The sequence below is a fragment of the Oncorhynchus masou genome, chromosome 20 (genome assembly GCF_036934945.1).
Source record: "Oncorhynchus masou masou isolate Uvic2021 chromosome 20, UVic_Omas_1.1, whole genome shotgun sequence".
NCBI classification, from domain to species: Eukaryota; Metazoa; Chordata; class Actinopteri; order Salmoniformes; family Salmonidae; genus Oncorhynchus; species Oncorhynchus masou.
In genome coordinates, this window is record NC_088231.1 from 29,363,324 (window position 1) to 29,384,151 (window position 20,828).

General features: G+C 58.7%; 1 protein-coding gene across 1 annotated transcript in view; it reads right to left on the reverse strand.

The window, feature by feature from the left end:
• Window positions 1-18,597: 18,597 nt before the first annotated feature.
• LOC135506622 (hornerin-like) overlaps window positions 18,598-20,828 on the reverse strand; it is a 3,708-nt gene continuing 1,477 nt past the window's right edge. Inside the window, exons 3-5 of the mRNA XM_064925945.1 lie at window positions 20,615-20,824; window positions 19,176-20,559; window positions 18,598-19,078 (exon numbers count right to left, since the gene is read on the reverse strand). Coding sequence (XP_064782017.1) covers window positions 18,598-19,078; window positions 19,176-20,559; window positions 20,615-20,824 — 2,075 coding nt within the window. The remainder of the gene's footprint in view (window positions 19,079-19,175; window positions 20,560-20,614; window positions 20,825-20,828) is intronic.

The window sequence follows — 20,828 nt, forward strand, 5'->3', positions numbered from 1 at the left end:
GAGAGAAACAGAGACACAGAGAGAGACACACAGAGAGAGAGAGAAGCAGACACACAGAGAGAGACACAGAGAGAGACACACACAGAGAGCAGACACACAGAGAGAGAGAGACAGAGAGAGAAACAGACACAGAGAGAGAAACAGAGACACCGAGAGACACAGAGAGAGAAACAGAGACACAGAGAGAGACACACACAGAGAGAGAAGCAGACACACAGGGAGAGACAGAGAGAGAGAAACAGAGACACACACAGAGAGAGAAGACACACAGAGAGAGAGAGAGAAACAGACACAGAGAGAGACACACAGAGAGAGAAACAGAGAGAGACGTACCTTTGGTCTTCCTGTGTAGGGAGAGGGCAGCTTTGAGGCGACTCCAGGTGTGAGTCTCAGGAGTGAGGTTGACCAGCAGAGACGACAGGTGGAGTCTGTTACCACCAACTGGAGTCCCCAATACTACCTGGAACATTATAATACTGTCTGATAGACTGGATACCTGGAACACGATAATATAATACTGTCTGATAGACTGGATACCTGGAACATTATAATACTGTCTGATAGACTGGATACCTGGAACATTATAATACTGTCTGATAGACTGGATACCTGGAACATTATAATACTGTCTGATAGACTGGATACCTGGAACATTATAATACTGTCTGATAGACTGGATACCTGGAACATTATAATACTGTCTGATAGACTGGATACCTGGAACATTATAATACTGTCTGATAGACTGGATACCTGGAACATTATATTACTGTCTGGTAGACTGGATACCTGGAACATTATAATACTGTCTGATAGACTGGATACCTGGAACATTATAATACTGTCTGATAGACTGGATACCTGGAACATTATAATACTGTCTGATAGACTGGATACCTGGAACGTTATAATACTGTCTGATAGACTGGATACCTGGAACATTATAATACTGTCTGATAGACTGGATACCTGGAACATTACCACCTACTGACCTTTTGGTGTGTGTGTGTGTGTGTGGATACCACCTATTGACCTTTTGGTGAGTGTGTGTGTGTGGATACCACCTACTGACCTTTTGGTGTGTGTGTGGATACCACCTATTGACCTTTTGGTGTGTGTGTGTGTGTGTGTGTGGATACCACCTACCCCGTGTTGAGCAGACAGCAGTTCAGTGATGCTGCAGTCCCCAGCTCGGCCAGGGGGAGGCGCTGCTCTGCTGTTGGGAGCCCTGTCTCTCCTTCCCCAGCGACTCACACTCACACCGCTCACACACACCTTCCTACTGGTGGCGGGCCGCTCCCGAGACACGCTCCTCCGCTCTTTAGGAGCACCTCCCACCTTCCTTCTGTGGGGGTTGTCCCTGGGAACGCGGTCTTTAGGGACGAGACTGTCCCAGAGAACCTGGTCTTTAGGGACGAGACTGTCCCTGGGAACGCGGTCTTTAGGGACGAGACTGTCCCTGGGAACGCGGTCTTTAGGGACGAGACTGTCCCTGGGAACGCGGTCTTTAGGGACGAGACCGTCCCTGGGAACCTGGTCTTTAGGGACGAGACTGTCCCTGGGAACGTGGTCTTTAGGGACGAGACCGTCCCTGGGAACGCGGTCTTTAGGGACGAGACTGTCCCTGGGAACCTGGTCTTTAGGGACGAGACCGTCCCTGGGAACCTGGTCTTTAGGGACGAGACTGTCCCTGGGAACCTGGTCTTTAGGGGACGAGACTGTCCCTGGGAACCTGGTCTTTAGGGACGAGACTGTCCCTGGGAACCTGGTCTTTAGGACGAGACTGTCCCTGGGAACCTGGTCTTTAGGGACGAGACTGTCCCTGGGAACCTGGTCTTTAGGGACGAGACTGTCCCTGGGAACCTGGTCTTTAGGGACGAGACTGTCCCTGGGAACCTGGTCTTTAGGGACGAGACTGTCCCTGGGAACCTGGTCTTTAGGGACGAGACTGTCCTTGGGAACGCGGTCTTTAGGGACGAGACTCTGAACGTTCTCTGAACGTGCGTGGTCACTGGACAACAGGCTGGTCTCCCTGTGTGGTCGAGTTACAGTCAGGCTGGTCTCTCTGTGGGGTTGAGTTACGGTCAAGCTGGTCTCTCTGTGGGGTTGAGTTACGGTCAGGCTGGTCTCTCTGTGGGGTCGAGTTACGGTCAGGCTGGTCTCTCTGTGGGGTCGGGTTTCGGTCAGGCTGGTCTCTCTGTGGGGTTGAGTTACGGTCAGGCTGGTCTCTCTGTGGGGTTGAGTTACGGTCAGGCTGGTCTCTCTGTGGGGTTGAGTTACGGTCAGGCTGGTCTCTCTGTGGGGTTGAGTTACGGTCAGGCTGGTCTCTCTGTGGGGTCGGGTTTCGGTCAGGCTGGTCTCTCTGTGGGGTCGAGTTACAATCAGGCTGGTCTCTCTGTGGGGTCGGGTTTCGGTCAGCCTCCCCAGCTGTACCTCACAGTGTGTGGTCAGTCTCTGCTTCACCCTGACAGGTTCCTCACTGGTCCGGCTGACAGACACGATACGGCTGTCGTTGACCGCACGGTCTATAGACTGCCCTTCAGTCACTGACCCTGTGTGGTCTCTAGAGGGACCCCTCGTCGCCGAGCGGTCGATGGACCGACCCCTCGTCGCCGAGCGGTCGATGGACCGACCCCTCGTCGCCGAGCGGTCGATGGACCGACCCCGTCGCCGAGCGGTCGATGGACCGACCCCTCGCCGAGCGGTCGATGGACCGACCCCTCGTCGCCGAGCGGTCGATGGACCGACCCCTCGTCGCCGAGCGGTCGATGGACCGACCCCTCGTCGCCGAGCGGTCGATGGACCGACCCCTCGTCGCCGAGCGGTCGATGGACCGACCCCTCGTCGCCGAGCGGTCGATGGACCGACCCCTCGTCGCCGAGCGGTCGATGGACCGACCCCTCGTCGCCGAGCGCACGTGGTCGACAGACCGCCCGTTGTCGTGTGACCGTGTCTGGTCGACGCAGGGTGAACATGTGGTGTGCAGTTTGTCCACTCTCTGGAGCCGTACAGCACAGCACCGTGTCAGACACCTCTGCTTCACCTCGGCCAGCCAATCCTGTCCCACCGTCGCTGACACAAAATGGCTGCCGTCCTCAGTTTCCTCCCCGGCCCTGTGTGGGTCAGTCTGCTCACAGGCAACCGCAGAGAACAGCTCCGGGCTCAGCTGCTCACCGACGCCATCTTGGATCGCCGAGCCTCCATTCCGGCTCACGTTACTCCTCAGACTGGTTGATCCACGGGGAGTCGGCGCATCACGGTTTCCTACCTCTGGTTGTCCCACTGCCTGGCCCAGGGACGACAGCTGGCGCAGCTCTGTGAGAGAGAGGGGGTCCTCTGGAACATCGAGCTCCTCCTGGGTGGTGCTCAGAGAGATGATGTCACTGGCGGAGACGAGTGGACGGAGGAAGGAGGGAGGAGGAGGGAGGGAACGTGAGCTGGGGGTGGAGGAGAAGAGAGGTTTCCTGTGGTAGGGTCGCTCGGGCGACTCGTTCAGAGAGATATCTCGCAGAAACCCTTTACTGTTGGATACTCCGCTGTTACCCAGGTCGGCCAATGAGCTGTCAGCGTTGGCCAGGGCCCGGCGGCGCCCCTGTTTGGCATGGCGAGGGAAGAAACGCTGGACCACTCCCCCTTCTTCTCTTCCACCCTGGACGAAGTCATCAGAGGAGTTGAGGCTGAGCTGGGCCAGCAGGACCTGGGAAGACAAGAGAGACAGACAGAGAGAGAGACAGACAGAGAGACAGAGAGAGACAGAGAGAGAGAGAGAGACACAGAGAGAGAGACAGGGGTTAGGATCTCTCAGGGAACACGATGTAGCTCACAATTTAAAACCAGAGCCACAACGGGGCCTCGGGGGGAGTGACGGTAGGATGGATCGGGAGAACGGGGCCTCGGGGGGGAGTGACGGTAGGATGGATCGGGAGAACGGGGCCTCGGGGGGAGTGACGGTAGGATGGATCGGGAGAACAGGGACTCGGGGGGAGTGACGGTAGGATGGATCGGGAGGACGGGGCCTCGGGGGGGAGTGACGGTAGGATGGATCGGGAGAACGGGGCCTCGGGGGGAGTGACGGTAGGATGGATCGGGAGAACAGGGACTCGGGGGGAGTGACGGTAGGATGGATCGGGAGGACGGGGCCTCGGGGGGGTGACGGTAGGATGGATCGGGAGAACAGGGACTCGGGGGGAGTGACGGTAGGATGGATCGGGAGAACGGGGCCTCGGGGGAGTGACGGTAGGATGGATCGGGAGAACGGGGCCTCGGGGGGTGACGGTAGGATGGATCGGGAGAACGGGGCCTCGGGGGTGACGGTAGGATGGAGCGGGAGAACGGGGCCTCGGGGGAGTGACGGTAGGATGGATCGGGAGAACGGGGCCTCGGGGGGAGTGACGGTAGGATGGAGCGGGAGAACGGGGCCTCGGGGGAGTGACGGTAGGATGGAGCGGGAGAACGGGGCCTCGGGGGGAGTGACGGTAGGATGGATCGGGAGAACGGGGCCTCGGGGGAGTGACGGTAGGATGGAGCGGGAGAACGGGGCCTCGGGGGAGTGACGGTAGGATGGATCGGGAGAACGGGGCCTCGGGGGAGTGACGGCAGGATGGAGCAGATCGGGAGAAAGGCGCCTCGGGGGGAGTGACGGTAGGATGGAGCGGGGAGAACGGGGCCTCGGGGGAGTGACGGTAGGATGGATCGGGAGAACGGGGCCTCGGGGGGAGCGGTAGGATGGAGCGGAGAACGGGGCCTCGGGGGGAGTGACGGCAGGATGGAGCGGGAGAACGGGGCCTCGGGGGAGTGACGGTAGGATGGATCGGGAGAACAGGGACTCGGGGGGAGTGACGGTAGGATGGATCGGGAGGACGGGGCCTCGGGGAGTGACGGTAGGATGGATCGGGAGAACGGGGCCTCGGGGGGGAGTGACGGTAGGATGGATCGGGAGAACAGGGACTCGGGGGAGTGACGGTAGGATGGATCGGGAGGACGGGGCCTCGGGGGTGGGGGACGGTAGGATGGATCGGGAGAACAGGGACTCGGGGGTGGCGGTAGGATGGATCGGGAGAACGGGGCCTCGGGGGAGTGACGGTAGGATGGATCGGGAGAACGGGGCCTCGGGGGGTGGGTGACGGTAGGATGGATCGGGAGAACGGGGCCTCGGGGGGGTGACGGTAGGATGGAGCGGGAGAACGGGGCCTCGGGGGAGTGACGGTAGGATGGATCGGGAGAACGGGCCTCGGGGGAGTGACGGTAGGATGGAGCGGGAGAACGGGGGCCTCGGGGGAGTGACGGTAGGATGGAGCGGGAGAACGGGGCCTCGGGGGGAGCGGACGGTAGGATGGATCGGAGAACGGGGCCTCGGGGGAGGGACGGTAGGATGGAGGCGGGAGAACGGGCCTCGGGGGAGGACGGTAGGATGGATCGGGAGAACGGGGCCTCGGGGGAGTGACGGCAGGATGGAGCAGATCGGGAGAAAGGCGCCTCGGGGGTGACGGTAGGATGGAGCGGGAGAACGGGGCCTCGGGGGGAGTGACGGTAGGATGGATCGGGAGAACGGGGCCTCGGGGGGAGTGGACGGCAGGATGGAGCGGAGAACGGGGCCTCGGGGGGAGGACGGCAGGGATGGAGCGGGAGAAGGGCCTCGGGGGGGAGGCGGGTAGGATGGAGCGGGAGAACGGGCCTCGGGGGTGGACCGGTAGGATGGAGCGGGAGAACGGGGCCTCGGGGGTGACGGTAGGATGGAGCGGGAGAACGGGGCCTCGGGGAGTGACGGTAGGATGGAGCGGATCGGGAGAACGGGGCCTCGGGGGGAGGGCAGGATGGAGCGGAGAACGGGCCCTCGGGGGAGTGACAGGATGGAGCGGGAGAACGGGGCCTCGGGGGAGGACGGTAGGATGGAGCGAGAACGGGCCTCGGGGGAGTGGACGGTAGGATGGAGCGGGAGAACGGGGCCTCGGGGAGTGGGACGGTAGGATGGATCGGGAGAACGGGGCATCGCGCGGGAGTGACGGTAGGATGGAGCGGGGAGAACGGGGCCTCGCGGGGGTGACGGTAGGATGGAGCGGGAGAACGGAGCCTCGGGGGAGTGACGGTAGGATGCAGCGGGAGAACGGGGCCTCGGGGGAGTGACGGTAGGATGCAGCGGGAGAACGGGGCCTCGGGGGGAGTGACGGCAGGATGGAGCGGGAGAACGGGGCCTCGCGGGGAGTGACGGTAGGATGGATCGGGAGAACGGGGCCTCGCGGGGAGTGACGGTAGGATGGATCGGGAGAACGGGGCCTCGCGGGGAGTGACGGTAGGATGGAGCAGATCGGGAGAACGGGGCCTCGCGGGGAGTGACGGTAGGACGGAGCGTGAGAACTGGGCCTCGCGGGGAGTGACGGTAGGACGGAGCGTGAGAACTGGGCCTCGGGGGGAGTGACGGTAGGATATAGCGTGAGAACGGGGCCTCGGGGGAGTGACGGTAGGATGGATCGGGAGAACGGGGCCTCGGGGGCCGTGACGGTAGGATGGAGCGGGAGAACGGGGCCTCGGGGGGAGTGACGGTAGGATGGAGCGGATCGGGAGAACGGGGACTCGCGGGGAGTGACGGTAGGATGGAGCGGGAGAACGGGGACTCGCGGGGAGTGACGGTAGGATGGAGCGGGAGAACGGGGCCTCGCGGGGAGTGACGGTAGGATGGAGCAGATCGGGAACAGAGTAGTGAAGGAAGGATGGAGTGGATTGGAACGGGGCCTTACACTGAGTTTCCTCTTGGGGGCTTTGTGTTTGGCGGTTGTTGCTCCCCTACGATGAGTCACAAACTTCCCTGGAGCCAAAACTGGAGACGGACTGAGAGAGACAGAGACAGAGAGTGAGTCTAGGCAGGTAGTCTAGTGGTTAGAGTGTAGAGGCGGCAGGTAACCTAGTGGTTAGAGAGTAGAGGAGGCAAGTAGTCTAGTGGTTAGAGTGTAGAGGAGGCAGGTAGCCTAGTGGTTAGAGTGTAGAGGAGGCAGGTAGCCTAGTGGTTAGAGAGTAGAGGAGGCAAGTAGTCTAGTGGTTAGAGTGTAGAGGAGGCAGGTAGCCTAGTGGTTAGAGTGTAGGGGAGGCAGGTAGACTAGTGGTTAGAGTGTAGAGGAGGCAGGTAGTCTAGTGGTTAGAGTGTAGAGGAGGCAGGTAGTCTAGTGGTTAGAGTGTAGAGGAGGCAGGTAGCCTAGTGGTTAGAGTGTAGAGGAGGCAGGTAGCCTAGTGGTTAGAGTGTAGAGGAGGCAGGTAGCCTAGTGGTTAGAGTGTGGAGGTGGCAGGTAGCCCTAGTGGTTAGAGTGTAAGAGGAGGCAGGTAGTCTAGTGGTTAGAGTGTAGAGGAGGCAGGTAGCCTAGTGGTTAGAGTGTAGAGGAGGCAGGGTAGCCTAGTGGTTAGAGTGTAGAGGAGGCAGGTAGTCTAGTGGTTAGAGTGTAGAGGAGGCAGGTAGCCTAGTGGTTAGAGTGTAGAGGAGGCAGGTAGTCTAGTGGTTAGAGTGTAGAGGAGGCAGGTAGCCTAGTGGTTAGAGAGTAGAGGAGGCAGGTAGCCTAGTGGTTAGAGTGTAGAGGAGGCAGGTAGCCTAGTGGTTAGAGGAGGCAGGTAGCCTAGTGGTTAGAGAGTAGAGGAGGCAGGTAGCCTAGTGGTTAAAGTGTAGAGGAGGCAGGTAGCCTAGTGGTTAGAGTGTAGAGGAGGCAGGTAGCCTAGTGGTTAAAGTGTAGAGGAGGCAGGTAGCCTAGTGGTTAGAGTGTAGAGGAGGCAGGTAGTCTAGTGGTTAGAGTGTAGAGGAGGCAGGTAGCCTAGTGGTTAGAGTGTAGAGGAGGCAGGTAGCCTAGTGGTTAGAGTGTAGAGGAGGCAGGTAGCCTAGTGGTTAAAGTGTAGAGGAGGCAGGTAGCCTAGTGGTTAGAGTGTAAGGAGGCAGGTAGTCTAGTGGTTAGAGTGTAGAGGAGGCAGGTAGCCTAGTGGTTAGAGTGTAGAGGAGGCAGGTAGCCTAGTGGTTAGAGTGTAGAGGAGGCAGGTAGCCTAGTGGTTAGAGAGTAGAGGAGGCAGGTAGCCTAGTGGTTAGAGTGTAGAGGAGGCAGGTAGCCTAGTGGTTAGAGGAGGCAGGTAGCCTAGTGGTTAGAGTGTAGAGGAGGCAGGTAGCCTAGTGGTTAGAGTGTAGAGGAGGCAGGTAGCCTAGTGGTTAGAGTGTAGAGGAGGCAGGTAGCCTAGTGGTTAAAGTGTAGAGGAGGCAGGTAGCCTAGTGGTTAGAGTGTAGAGGAGGCAGGTAGCCTAGTGGTTAGAGTGTAGAGGAGGCAGGTAGCCTAGTGGTTAGAGTGTAGAGGAGGCAGGTAGCCTAGTGGTTAGAGTGTAGAGGAGGCAGGTAGCCTAGTGGTTAGAGTGTAGAGGAGGCAGGTAGTCTAGTGGTTAGAGTGTAGAGGAGGCAGGTAGCCTAGTGGTTAGAGTGTAGAGGAGGCAGGTAGCCTAGTGGTTAGAGTGTAGAGGAGGCAGGTAGCCTAGTGGTTAGAGTGTAGAGGAGGCAGGTAGCCTAGTGGTTAGAGTGTAGAGGAGGCAGGTAGCCTAGTGGTTAGAGTGTAGGGATGGCAGGTAGCCTAGTGGTTAGAGTGTAGAGGAGGCAGGTAGCCTAGTGGTTAGAGTGTAGAGGAGGCAGGTAGCCTAATGGTTAGAGTGTAGAGGCAGGTAGCCTAGTGGTTAGAGTGTAGAGGAGGCAGGTAGCCTAGTGGTTAGAGTGTAGAGGAGGCAGGTAGTCTAGTGGTTAGAGTGTAGAGGAGGCAGGTAGTCTAGTGGTTAGAGTGTAGAGGAGGCAGGTAGCCTAGTGGTTAGAGTGTAGAGGAGGTGCAGGTAGCCTAGTGGTTAGAGTGTAGAGGGAGGCAGGTAGCCTAGTGGTTAGAGGAGGCAGGTAGCCTAGTGGTTAGAGTAGAGGAGGCAGGTAGCCTAGTGGTTAGAGTGTAGGGAGGCAGGTAGCCTAGTGGTTAGAGTGTAGAGGAGGCAGGTAGCCTAGTGGTTAGAGTGTAGAGGAGGCAGGTAGCCTAGTGGTTAAAGTGTAGAGGAGGCAGGTAGCCTAGTGGTTAGAGTGTAGAGGAGGCAGGTAGTCTAGTGGTTAGAGTGTAGAGGAGGCAGGTAGCCTAGTGGTTAGAGTGTAGAGGAGGCAGGTAGCCTAGTGGTTAGAGTGTAGAGGAGGCAGGTAGCCTAGTGGTTAAAGTGTAGAGGAGGCAGGTAGCCTAGTGGTTAAAGTGTAGAGGAGGCAGGTAGCCTAGTGGTTAGAGTGTAGAGGCAGGTAGCCTAGTGGTTAGAGTGTAGAGGTGGCAGGTAGCCTAGTGGTTAGAGTGTAGAGGTGGCAGGTAGCCTAGTGGTTAGAGTGTAGAGGAGGCAGGTAGCCTAGTGGTTAGAGTGTAGAGGCGGCAGGTAGTCTAGTGGTTAGAGTGTAGAGGAGGCAGGTAGCCTAGTGGTTAGAGTGTAGAGGAGGCAGGTAGCCTAGTGGTTAGAGTGTAGAGGAGGCAGGTAACCTAGTGGTTAGAGTGTAGAGGAGGCAGGTAGCCTAGTGGTTAGAGTGTAGAGGGAGGCAGGTAGTCTAGTGGTTAGAGTGTAAGAGGAGGCAGGTAACCTAGTGGTTAGAGTGTAGAGGAGGCAGGTAACTAGTGGTTAGAGTGTAGAGGGAGGCAGGTAACCTAGTGGTTAGAGTGTAGAGGAGGCAGGTAACCTAGTGGTTAGAGTGTAGAGGAGGCAGGTAGCCTAGTGGTTAGAGTGTAGAGGTGGCAGGTAGTCTAGTGGTTAGAGTGTAGAGGAGGCAGGTAGCCTAGTGGTTAGAGTGTAGAGGAGGCAGGTAGTCTAGTGGTTAGAGTGTAGAGGAGGCAGGTAGTCTAGTGGTTAGAGTGTAGAGGAGGCAGGTAGCCTAGTGGTTAGAGTGTAGAGGAGGCAGGTAGCCTAGTGGTTAGAGTGTAGAGGTGGCAGGTAGCCTAGTGGTTAGAGTGTAGAGGAGGCAGGTAGCCTAGTGGTTAGAGTGTAGAGGAGGCAGGTAGTCTAGTGGTTAGAGTGTAGAGGAGGCAGGTAGCCTAGTGGTTAGAGTGTAGAGGAGGCAGGTAGACTAGTGGTTAGAGTGTAGAGGAGGCAGGTAGCCTAGTGGTTAGAGTGTAGAGGAGGCAGGTAGTCTAGTGGTTAGAGTGTAGAGGCAGGTAGTCTAGTGGTTAGAGTGTAGAGGAGGCAGGTAGTCTAGTGGTTAGAGTGTAGAGGAGGCAGGTAGTCTAGTGGTTAGAGTGTAGAGGAGGCAGGTAGTCTAGTGGTTAGAGTGTAGAGGAGGCAGGTATACTAGTGGTTAGAGTGTAGAGGAGGCAGGTAGCCTAGTGGTTAGAGTGTAGGGGAGGCAGGTAGACTAGTGGTTAGAGTGTAGAGGAGGTAGGTAGCCTAGTGGTTAGAGTGTAGAGGAGGCAGGTAGCCTAGTGGTTAGAGTGTAGAGGAGGTAGGTAGCCTAGTGGTTAGAGTGTAGAGGAGGCAGGTAGCCTAGTGGTTAGAGTGTAGAGGAGGCAGGTAGACTAGTGGTTAGAGTGTAGAGGAGGCAGGTAGCCTAGTGGTTAGAGTGTGGAGGTGGAGGTGGCAGGTAGCCTAGTGGTTAGAGTGTAGAGGAGGCAGGTAGACTAGTGGTTAGAGTGTAGAGGTGGAGGTGGCAGGTAGCCTAGTGGTTAGAGTGTAGAGGAGGCAGGTAGCTAGTGGTTTAGGGAGGTAGAGGAGGCAGGTAGCCTAGTGGTTAGAGTGTAGAGGAGGTAGGTAGCCTAGTGGTTAGAGTGTAGAGGAGGCAGGTAGCCTAGTGGTTAGAATGTAGAGGAGGCAGGTAGACTAGTGGTTAGAGTGTAGAGGAGGCAGGTAGCCTAGTGGTTAGAGTGTAGAGGATGCAGGTAACCTAGTGGTTAGAGTGTAGAGGAGTAGGTAGCCTGGTGGTTAGAGGTAGAGGGGATGCAGGTAGCCTAGTGGTTAGAGTGTAGAGGAGGCAGGTAGTCTAGTGGTTAGAGTGAGGCAGGTAGCCTAGTGGTTAGAGTGTAGAGGAGGCAGGGTAGCCTAGTGGTTAGAGTGTAGAGGAGGCAGGTAGTCTAGTGGTTAGAGTGTAGAGGAGGCAGGTAGACTAGTGGTTAGAGTGTAGAGGAGGCAGGGTAGCCTAGTGGTTAGAGTGTAGAGGAGGCAGGTAGTCTAGTGGTTAGAGTGTAGAGGAGGCAAGTAGTCTAGTGGTTAGAGTGTAGAGGAGGTAGGTAACCTAGTGGTTAGAGTGTAGAGGAGGCAGGTAGTCTAGTGGTTAGAGGAGGCAGGTAGCCTAGTGGTTAGAGTGTAGAGGAGGCAGGTAGTCTAGTGGTTAGAGGAGGCAGGTAGACTAGTGGTTAGAGTGTAGAGGAGGCAGGTAGTCTAGTGGTTAGTGGAGGCAGGTAGCCTAGTGGTTAGAGTGTAGAGGAGGTAGGTAACCTAGTGGTTAGAGGAGGCAGGTAGTCTAGTGGTTAGAGGAGGCAGGTAGCCTAGTGGTTAGAGTGTAGAGGAGGCAGGTAGTCTAGTGGTTAGTGGAGGCAGGTAGCCTAGTGGTTAGAGTGTAGAGGAGGCAGGTAGTCTAGTGGTTAGAGGAGGCAGGTAGCCTAGTGGTTAGAGTGTAGAGGAGGCAGGTAGCCTAGTTGTTAGAGTGTAGAGGAGGCAGGTAGCCTAGTGGTTAGAGTGTAGAGGAGGTAGGTAACCTAGTGGTTAGAGTGTAGAGGAGGCAGGTAGCCTAGTGGTTAGAGTGTAGAGGAGGCAGGTAGCCTAGTTGTTAGAGTGTAAGAGGCGGGTAGCCTAGTGGTTAGAGTGTAGAGGAGGCAGGGTAGCCTAGTTGTTAGAGTGTAGAGGCAGGTAGCCTAGTGGTTAGAGTGTAGAGGAGGTAGGTAACCTAGTGGTTAGAGTGTAGAGGAGGCAGGTAGCCTAGTGGTTAGAGTGTAGAGGAGGCAGGTAGCCTAGTGGTTAGAGTGTAGAGGAGGCAGGTAGCCTAGTGGTTAGAGTGTAGAGGAGGCAGGTAGCCTAGTTGTTAGAGTGTAGAGGAGGCAGGTAGCCTAGTGGTTAGAGTGTAGAGGAGGCAGGGTAGCCTAGTGGTTAGAGTGTAGAGGAGGTAGGTAGCCTAGTGGTTAGAGTGTAGAGGAGGCAGGTAGCCTAGTGGTTAGAGTGTAGAGGAGGCAGGTAGTCTAGTGGTTAGTGGAGGCAGGTAGCCTAGTGGTTAGAGTGTAGAGGAGGTAGGTAACCTAGTGGTTAGAGTGTAGAGGAGGCAGGTAGCCTAGTGGTTAGAGTGTAGAGGAGGCAGGTAGCCTAGTGGTTAGAGTGTAGAGGAGGCAGGTAGCCTAGTGGTTAGAGTGTAGAGGAGGCAGGTAGACTAGTGGTTAGAGTGTAGAGGAGGCAGGTAGCCTAGTGGTTAGAGTGTAGAGGAGGCAGGTAGCCTAGTGGTTAGAGTGTAGAGGAGGCAGGTAGACTAGTGGTTAGAGTGTAGAGGAGGCAGGTAGCCTAGTGGTTAGAGTGTAGAGGAGGCAGGTAGACTAGTGGTTAGAGTGTCGAGGTGCCACTAGACTTGACGAGTTAAATAAAGGTTAAATGAATTAAACATATAAAAGTCTGACTGTGTGTGTGTCCTGTCTCTAGCTGTGGTGTGTTTGGAGCGTTTCGGGTTGGGTTGTCTGGTGGTCGTTGTCTCTACATCACTCTCACTGGAGCTCACAATACGCTGGGCCTTCCGACCAGCACGCCTCAAGAATGGCTTCCTAAAACACACACACACAGGTCAGATCGAGAGACAGACAGGCGGGTCAGATCGAGACAGACAGACAGACTCACAGCCAGGTCAGATAGAGACAGACAGACGGGTCAGATAGACAGACAGATGGGTCAGATAGACAGACAGACAGACGGGTCAGATAGAGACAGACAGACAGACGGGTCAGATAGAGACAGACAGACGGGTCACAAACATTTGAAGACCAGAAAGGTAATGCCACCAGTCTGACCTGGCTGTGTTGTTGCTCTGCTGCTGGGGAGGAGGAGGAGGAGGGACGATGAAGATGTTCTCTTCATCACTGTCCTGCTCTCTCAGACAGGACAGGGCTTTGGTCTTCGCTAGTCGCAGCTCTCTACTGATATCTGCTGTCCAGGACAGGGCTTTGGTCTTCGCCGGCCGCAGCGCTCTCCTGCCATCTGCTGTGCTTCTCTTTCTCCCCCTGGAACAGGGGAAGGGAGGCCGGGAGGAGAGGAAGAGGATGTTTTCATATCAGTGCGGAAGAGGAAGAGGACGTTTTCATATCAGTGTGGAAGAAAAGAGGAGAGGAAGAGGATGTTTTCATATCAGTGTGGAAGAAAAGAGGAGAGGAAGAGGACGTTTTCATATCAGTGTGGAAGAAAAGAGGAGAGGAAGAAGATGTTTTCATATCAGTGTGGAAGAAAAGAGGAGAGGAAGAGGACGTTTTCATATCAGTGTGGAAGAAAAGAGGAGAGGAAGAGGACGTTTTCATATCAGTGTGGAAGAAAAGAGGAGAGGAAGAGGATGTTTTCATATCAGTGCGGAAGAAAAGAGGAGAGGAAGAGGACGTTTTCATATCAGTGCGGAAGAAAAGAGGAGAGGAAGAGGATGTTTTCATATCAGTGCGGAAGAAAAGAGGAGAGGAAGAGGATGTTTTCATATCAGTGTGGAAGAAAAGAGGAGAGGAAGAGGATGTTTTCATATCAGTGTGGAAGAAAAGAGGAGAGGAAGAGGATGTTTTCATATCAGTGAAGAAAAGAGGAGAGGAAGAGGATGTTTTCATATCAGTGCGGAAGAAAAGAGGAGAGGAAGAGGATGTTTTCATATCAGTGTGGAAGAAAAGAGGAGAGGAAGAGGATGTTTTCATATCAGTGCGGAAGAAAAGAGGAGAGGAAGAGGATGTTTTCATATCAGTGCGGAAGAAAAGAGGAGAGGTCACAGTTTAGACGGTGAGATAAAGAGAGAGAAGCACATAGAAGACACTACTGGTGTCAGTAGGCAAATTGACCATATGACCGCAGAGAAGACACCTGATTCAGCTAACTAATCTATCTAGGAGAAGCTAGACCCCCCACACCTGATTCAGCTCGCTAACCTATCTAGGAGAAGCTAGACCCCCCCACCTGATTCAGCTAGCTACTCTATCTAGGAGAAGCTAGACCCCCCACACCTGATTCAGCTAGCTAATCTATCTAGGAGAAGCTAGACCCCCCCACCTGATTCAGCTAGCTAATCTATCTAGGAGAAGCTAGACCCCCCACCTGATTCAGCTAGCTAATCTATCTAGGAGAAGCTAGACCCCCCACCTGATTCAGCTAATCTATCTAGGAGAAGCTAGACCCCCCCCACCTGATTCAGCTAGCTAATCTATCCTAGGAGAAGCTAGACCCCCCACCCTGATTCAGCTAGCTAATCTATCTAGGAGAAGCTAGACCCCCCACCTGATTCAGCTAGCTAATCTATCTAGGAGAAGCTAGACCCCCCCCACCTGATTCAGCTAGCTAATCTATCTAGGAGAAGCTAGACCCCCCCCACCTGATTCAGCTAGCTAATCTATCTAGGAGAAGCTAGACCCCCCCCACCTGATTCAGCTAGCTAATCTATCTAGGAGAAGCTAGACCCCCCACCTGATTCAGCTAGCTAATCTATCTAGGAGAAGCTAGACCCCCCACCTGATTCAGCTAGCTAATCTATCTAGGGAAGCTAGACCCCAGCTCCAACACACCTGATTCAGCTAGCTGAATCAGGTGAGGGGGGGCACCATGCGGGCATAGTTATTTTGGCTGAAGATAGGTCTGGATGAATGGCTAGCTGGTCGAGTGGGGGGAAGTGCTTCTCTAGATAGATATTTGGCTGGGCGGGTGGGGGAGTCTGGCTCTCTGGATGGGTTAGCTGGCGAATATCAGGTGAGAAAGTCTGGCACAGCTCTGGATAGACAACTAGCTAATCAGGCAGAGAGGTATCTGCTCCCTGAATGGGTCAGCTGGCTGAATCAGGTGGGGAGGGTCTGGCTATACCAGATAGACCAGCTAGCTGGTGAAGAGTATACAGATAGCAACTGGCTGGTCGGGTGAAGTCTGAAAGCTGCTCTAGATAGATTAGCTGGCTGGTCGAGGTGAGTGCAACTTATGCAGATAGACAGCTGGCTGAGTCGGGTATTGAGAAGTCTAGCTTCTCTGGATGGGTAGCTGGCTGAATCGAGAATGAAGTCACAACTATACCTAGATTAGGCCCGGCGAGCTGGTCGGGTCGTGAAGTCTGGCTATACAGATAGATCCAGTTAGCTGAATCGATCGGTCGCTATGGTCAGATTTGCCTGCAGCACCCAGTAGTGTCTTTCACTGTTAACCTTATATAACTTTCTCACCGTGCAAACTGTGACCTCTCTCTTTTTCTTCGCACTGACCATCTCTTCATCTCCTCTTTTTCTTCCGCACTGATATGAAAGGCATCCTCTTCTTCATAACAACCGCTTTCTGATATGAGCTCTTCACCAATCTCGCAATAAAAAAAAACGATGATGATGAAGCATCTCTTCTACTCTTTTTTCTTTAAAAAACTGATGAAATATAATCTGCTCGCACCAACCGCTCGAAAACATCTTTCTTTCTCGCCAAATTTTCTTCCGCACTGATATGAAAGCATCCTCTTTTCTAAAAATCTTTTCCTAAAACTGGATTGATATGAAACGTCACCTTTCTCTCTCTTTTTTCTTCGCGCCTGATATGAAAGCGTCTCTGCCACCCAAACCACAAAAACAACTAAAAACGAATGGCATTTTCTTCCTCTTTCTTCCGCGCTGACGTCTGCCCTCTCTCACTCTTTTCTTTCCGCGCTGACTGCCCCCTCTCTCTTTTCTTCACTTTTATCTTCTCTCGCTTTTCTTCGCACTGATATGAAAACGTCCGCCCTCTGTCTGCTGCCCGCCCTTGATAATGAAACATAAATCCCCCCCCCAAAATATGTACTGATGACATTCAAAGCGTCATCTTTGTGTGGCATCTGCTCTCTCGCCGGCCCCTCCCCTGTTCAGGGGGAAGAAAACGCATGATCGGCGGAAGCGCTCGACAGCGAAGACAAAGCCCTGTCCCTGGACAGCAGATATCGATAGAGGCTTCGCGTGCTAGCGAAGACAAACCCCTCGCGAGCAGGACGGTGATGAAGGTATCTTCTCGTCTCCCTCACTCCCCAGCTGTAGAGCAACAAGCACGGCCAGGTCGGGCGAGTGGCATTACTGCAGTCTTCAAATGTTTGTGACCCTGCTCTGAGCCCGTCTGTCTGTCTGTCTTGTCTGACCGTCTGTCTGTCGTCTATCTGACCCATCTGTCTATCTGACACGTCGTCTGTTCTACGATGCCAGCCTCTTATTGTCTCGATCTGACCGCCTATTCGCTATGCCGATCTGATGTGTGTTTTAAGGAAGCCATTTCTTGGCGTGCTGTCGAAGGCTGGCGTGACAGTAACCAGTGAGTGATGTAGAGGGCTGGCGACCACGCCCAGCAGCGTATCGCTACACCGCAGCAGAAGGGCAGGACGCACACCACAGTCGTTTATGTTTGGTCAGGTGGCGCTGTGGCTTTGGTCAGGTCTGGTGTGACGCCGACATGCGCTCTGGCCGCTGGACTGCCTCCCCTGCGCCTCTGCGCTCACAGCGGCTGCCTGCCTCCCTGCACGCTCTGGCCGCTGGCTGCCCTGCTGCCCTGCCTCTCTCTGCGCTGGGCTGCCCTGGCCCTGCTCTGGCCGCCCATCCTGCCCTGCCCTCTGACCGCTGGGCTGCCTACTCCCCTGCTCGCCGCTGGCCGCTGCCTGCCCTGCCTCTGACCGCTAGGCTTTCGCCCTGCGCCCTGCGCTCTGGCCGCTGGGCTGCCTGCCTCCTCTGCTCTGGCCGCCTGGGCTGCCCTGCCGTCCTGCCCTCCTGGCCGCTGGCTGCCCTGCCCCTCACTGCGCCGCCGCTGAGCTGCCCTGCCGCCCTGCGCTCTGGCCGCTGGGCTGCCTGCGGCCCTCCCTCACAACCGCTGGGCTGCCACTACCTCTGCCCTCAACCGCTGGACTGCATCCCCTGCACTCTGGCCCCTGAGCTGGACCCTTGCCCTCTGCCATGCTCTGGCCGCTGAACTGCCCTGCGCCCTGCCCTCTGGCCGCTGAAGCTGCCTGTCCCTCTGCACTCTGGCCGCTGGGCTGCCTGCCCCCTCCCTCTGGCCGCTGGACTGCCCTGCCGCCTCCGCTCCGCCTGGGCTGCCCTGGCCTCTGCACTCTGACCAGCTGGACTGCACTGCCGTCCCTGCCCTCAGCCGCTGACGCTGCCTGCCTCCCTCGCTCTGGCCGCTGGGTCTGCCCTGCATCCTGCGCTCTGACCGCTGGCTGCCCTGCTGGCCCTGCCCTCTGGCCATGGGCTGCCTGCCGCCTCTGCTGCCCTCTGACCGCGAGGCTGCCCTGCCATCCCTGCCCTCCTGACCGCTGAAGCTGCCCTGCATCCCTGCCCTCTGACCGCTGAAGCTGCCCTGTATCCTGCCCTCCCCACCGCTGGCCCCTTCACCCTGCCCTCAGGCCCTGCCTGCCCTCCCTGCACTCTGGCCGAGCTGCCTGTCCTCTCGCTCCTGCCGCTGGTCTGCCCTGCTGCCTCCCTCCTGACCGCAATCTGCCCTGCCCTCCCCACTCGGCCGCGAGCCCTGCCCCTGCCCCTCACCGGTGAATCTGCCCTGCCCCTCCTGCCCTCGGCCGCTAATCTGCCCTGCCGCCCCTCCCTGCCCTCAGCCGCCGAATCTGCCCCACGCCCTCACCCTCAACCGCTAATCTGCCCTGCCGCCCTCACCTCAGCCGCTAGTCTGCCCTGTGGCCCTCACTCACTCAACTGCTGCCTGGCCTCTGTCCTCGCCCTCTGGCCGCTGGCCCTCACGCTCTGACACTTCCTCCTCTGGCCTCCTCTGGCCGCTAGGCTGCCCTCCTCCGCTCCCCAGCCGCTGAAGCTGCCTCCCTCGCTCTGGCCGCTGAGCTGCTGGCCCTCTCCCTGACCCTTCAGATGCCGCCCTGGCCCTCACTCTGTCGCTCCCTGCCTGTGCCTTGCTCACTCTGCGCTCTGGCCTGGGCCTCTCTCCGCCTCCCCTGGCCCTCTCGCCGCTGGTCTGCCCTCCCTCGCACTCTAGCCGCCTGATCCTGCCCTGCCCGCCCTGCACTCTGTCATGGGCCGCCCTGCGTCTCCGCCTCCCCGCTACTCTGCCCTGAAGCTGCCCCCTGGGTCCTGACTGCCCTCGGCCGCTAGTCTGCCTGCCTCCCTGCGCTCTGGCCCGCTGGCTGCTGTGGCCCTCTCTCAGCCACTAATCCTGCCCTGGTCCCACTCGCCTGGCCGCTGGGCTTCAGCACTCCCTGCGCCTCCGCCCTGACGCTAGTCTGCCCTGCGCCCTCGGCCGCTGGGCTGGCCTGCCCCCTGCGCTCCTGACCGCTGCCCTGCACGCATCCCTGCGCCTGGCCGCTAGGCTGCCCTGCTGGCGCTCCTGGCTCTCTAACCTCCCTGCCTCTGGCCGCTCTGCTGCCCCGCTCTCCTGTGCCCTCTGACCGCTGCCCTGCCTGGCCTCCCTGCGCTCTGACCGCTGAGCTGCCTGCCTCCCTCACTCTGGCCGCTGGGCTGCCTGCCTGGCCCTCGCTCTGGCCGCTAGCTGCTGCTGGCCCTCACTCTGCTCCTGCGCTCGGCCCTGCTGGCCCCCTCTCCTGGCCGCTGGGCTGCCTGCCTCCTCTGCGCCCTGACCGCTGAGCTGCCTCCCCTCGCTCTGGCCGCTGGGCCTGCGCCTCTCGCTCTGGCCGCTAATCTGCCCTGCCTCTCTCTGGCCGCCGCTGCCCCTGCCCTCTGCGCTCTGGCCGCCTGAGCTGCCCTGCCCCTGCTCGGCCGCTGGGCGGTGCCCTCGCTCCTGACCGCTCTGCCTGCTGGCCTCGCTCACCCTCGACCGCTGCCCTGCCCTGCCTCTCACTCTGGCCGCTGAGCTGCCCTGCTGGCCTCTCCCTCTGGCCGCTGAGCCCTGCTGGCCGCTCTGCTCTGGCCCTGGGCTGCCCTGCGCCTCTGCTCTGCCGCTGAGCTGCCTGCGCCTCTTCGCTCTCTAACCGCCCGAGCTGCCCTGCGCCTCTGCGCTCTGGCCGCTGGGCTGCCCTGCCGCCTCTGCACGCCTGGCCGCTGAGCTGCCTGGCCTCTCACTCTGGCCGCTGGTCCGCCCTTGGCTCTGGCTCCCTGGCTGCCTGCGCCCTCTCTGCGCTCACAACACTGCCTGCTGCCGCTCTGCGCCTCCTGGCTAGCTCTGCCCTGCGCCTCTGCGCTCTGGCCGCTGGAGCTGCCCAGCACCGGCCTCTGCCGCTCTGGCCCGCTGGGCTGCCTGCGGTGCTAGTCCTCTGCGCTCTGGCCGCTGGCTGCCTGGCCTCCTCTGCGCTCTGGCTGGCCCTGCGCTCTGAGCCGCTGGGCTGCCTGCTGGTCTGGCCGCTCTGGCCGCTGCTGCTCCTGCCTCTGCACTCCTGGCCTGGGCGCTGCCTGCTGGCTGCCTGGTCCCGCCTCTGCCGCTGGGCCTGGCCTGCTGGCTGCTGCCTCTGCTCCAACCCTGACAACTGGCTGCCTGCCCCTCGCTCTGGCCGCCGCTGCGCTCTGCGCTGCTGGCCTCTGCGCTCTGGCCGCTGAGCTGCCGCTGGCCTCTGCGCTCTGGCCGCTGGCTGCCTGCGCTCTGGCCGCTGGCTGCCCTGCGCCTCTGGCTCTGGGCTGGGCTGCTGCCTCTGCGCTCTGGCCGCTGGGCTGCCTGGCCTCTGCTCTGGCCGCTGGGCCTGCCCTCTGCGCTCTGGCCGCTGGGCTGCCTGCGCCTCTGCGCTCTGGCCTGAGGCTGCGCCTGGCCGCCTCTGCCTGCTCTGGCCGCTGGGCTGCCTCTGGCCCTGCGCTCTGGCCGCTGGGCTGCCCTGGCCCTGGTCGCGCTCTGGCCGCTGAGCTGCCTGCTCCTCTGCCGATCTGGCCGCTGAGCTGCCTCTCTGGCCTCTGCGCCTGAGCACTCGCTCTGGCCGCTGGCTGCCTGCTCTGCCTCTCTGGCCGCTGAGCTGCCCTGCCCTCGCTCTGGCCGCTGCGCTGCCTGCTCTCTGCCTCTGGCCGCTGTCTGCCCTGCGCCTCTCTCTCTGGCCGCTGAGCTGCCTGCTGCCTGCCCTCTGGCCGCTGAGCTGCCTGCGCCTCTGCGCTCTGGCCGCTGAAGCTGCCCTGCCTCTGCCTCTGGCCGCTGCTCTGCCCCTCCTCTGCGCTCTGGCCGCTGAGCCCCTGCTGGCCCTGCTCTGGCCGCTGAAGCTGCCCTGCGCCTCTGCGCTCTGGCCGCTGAGCTGCCCTGCCGCCCTCCCTGCCTCTGGCCGCGCTGCTGCCCTCTGGCCGCTAGGCTCTGCCCTGGCCTCTGCCGCTGGCCGCTGCTCTGCCGCTCTCGCTCTGCCGCTGACTGCCTGCCCTGCGCTCTGGCCGCTGGGCTGCCCTGCCTCTGCGCTCTGGCCGCTGGGCTGCCTGCGCCCTCGCTCTGGCCGCTGGCTGCTGCGCCTCTGCCTCTGGCCGCTGAGCTCTGCCTGCGCCTCTGCGCTCTGGCCGCTGAGCTAGGCCCTGCGCTCTCGCTCTGGCCGCTGGCCTGCCTGCCTCTGCGCTCTGGCCGCTGAGCTCTGCTGCCTGCCTCCCTGCTCTGGCCGCTGGGCGCCTGCCGTCCCTGCGCTCTGGCCGCTGGCTGCTGCACTCCTCTACGCTCTCAACCGCTGCCTGCGCATCTGCGCTCTGGCCGCTGAGCTGCTGCCTCCTCTGCGCTCTGGCCGCTGGCTCCTGCCTCCCTCTGCGCTCTGGCCGCTGGGCTGC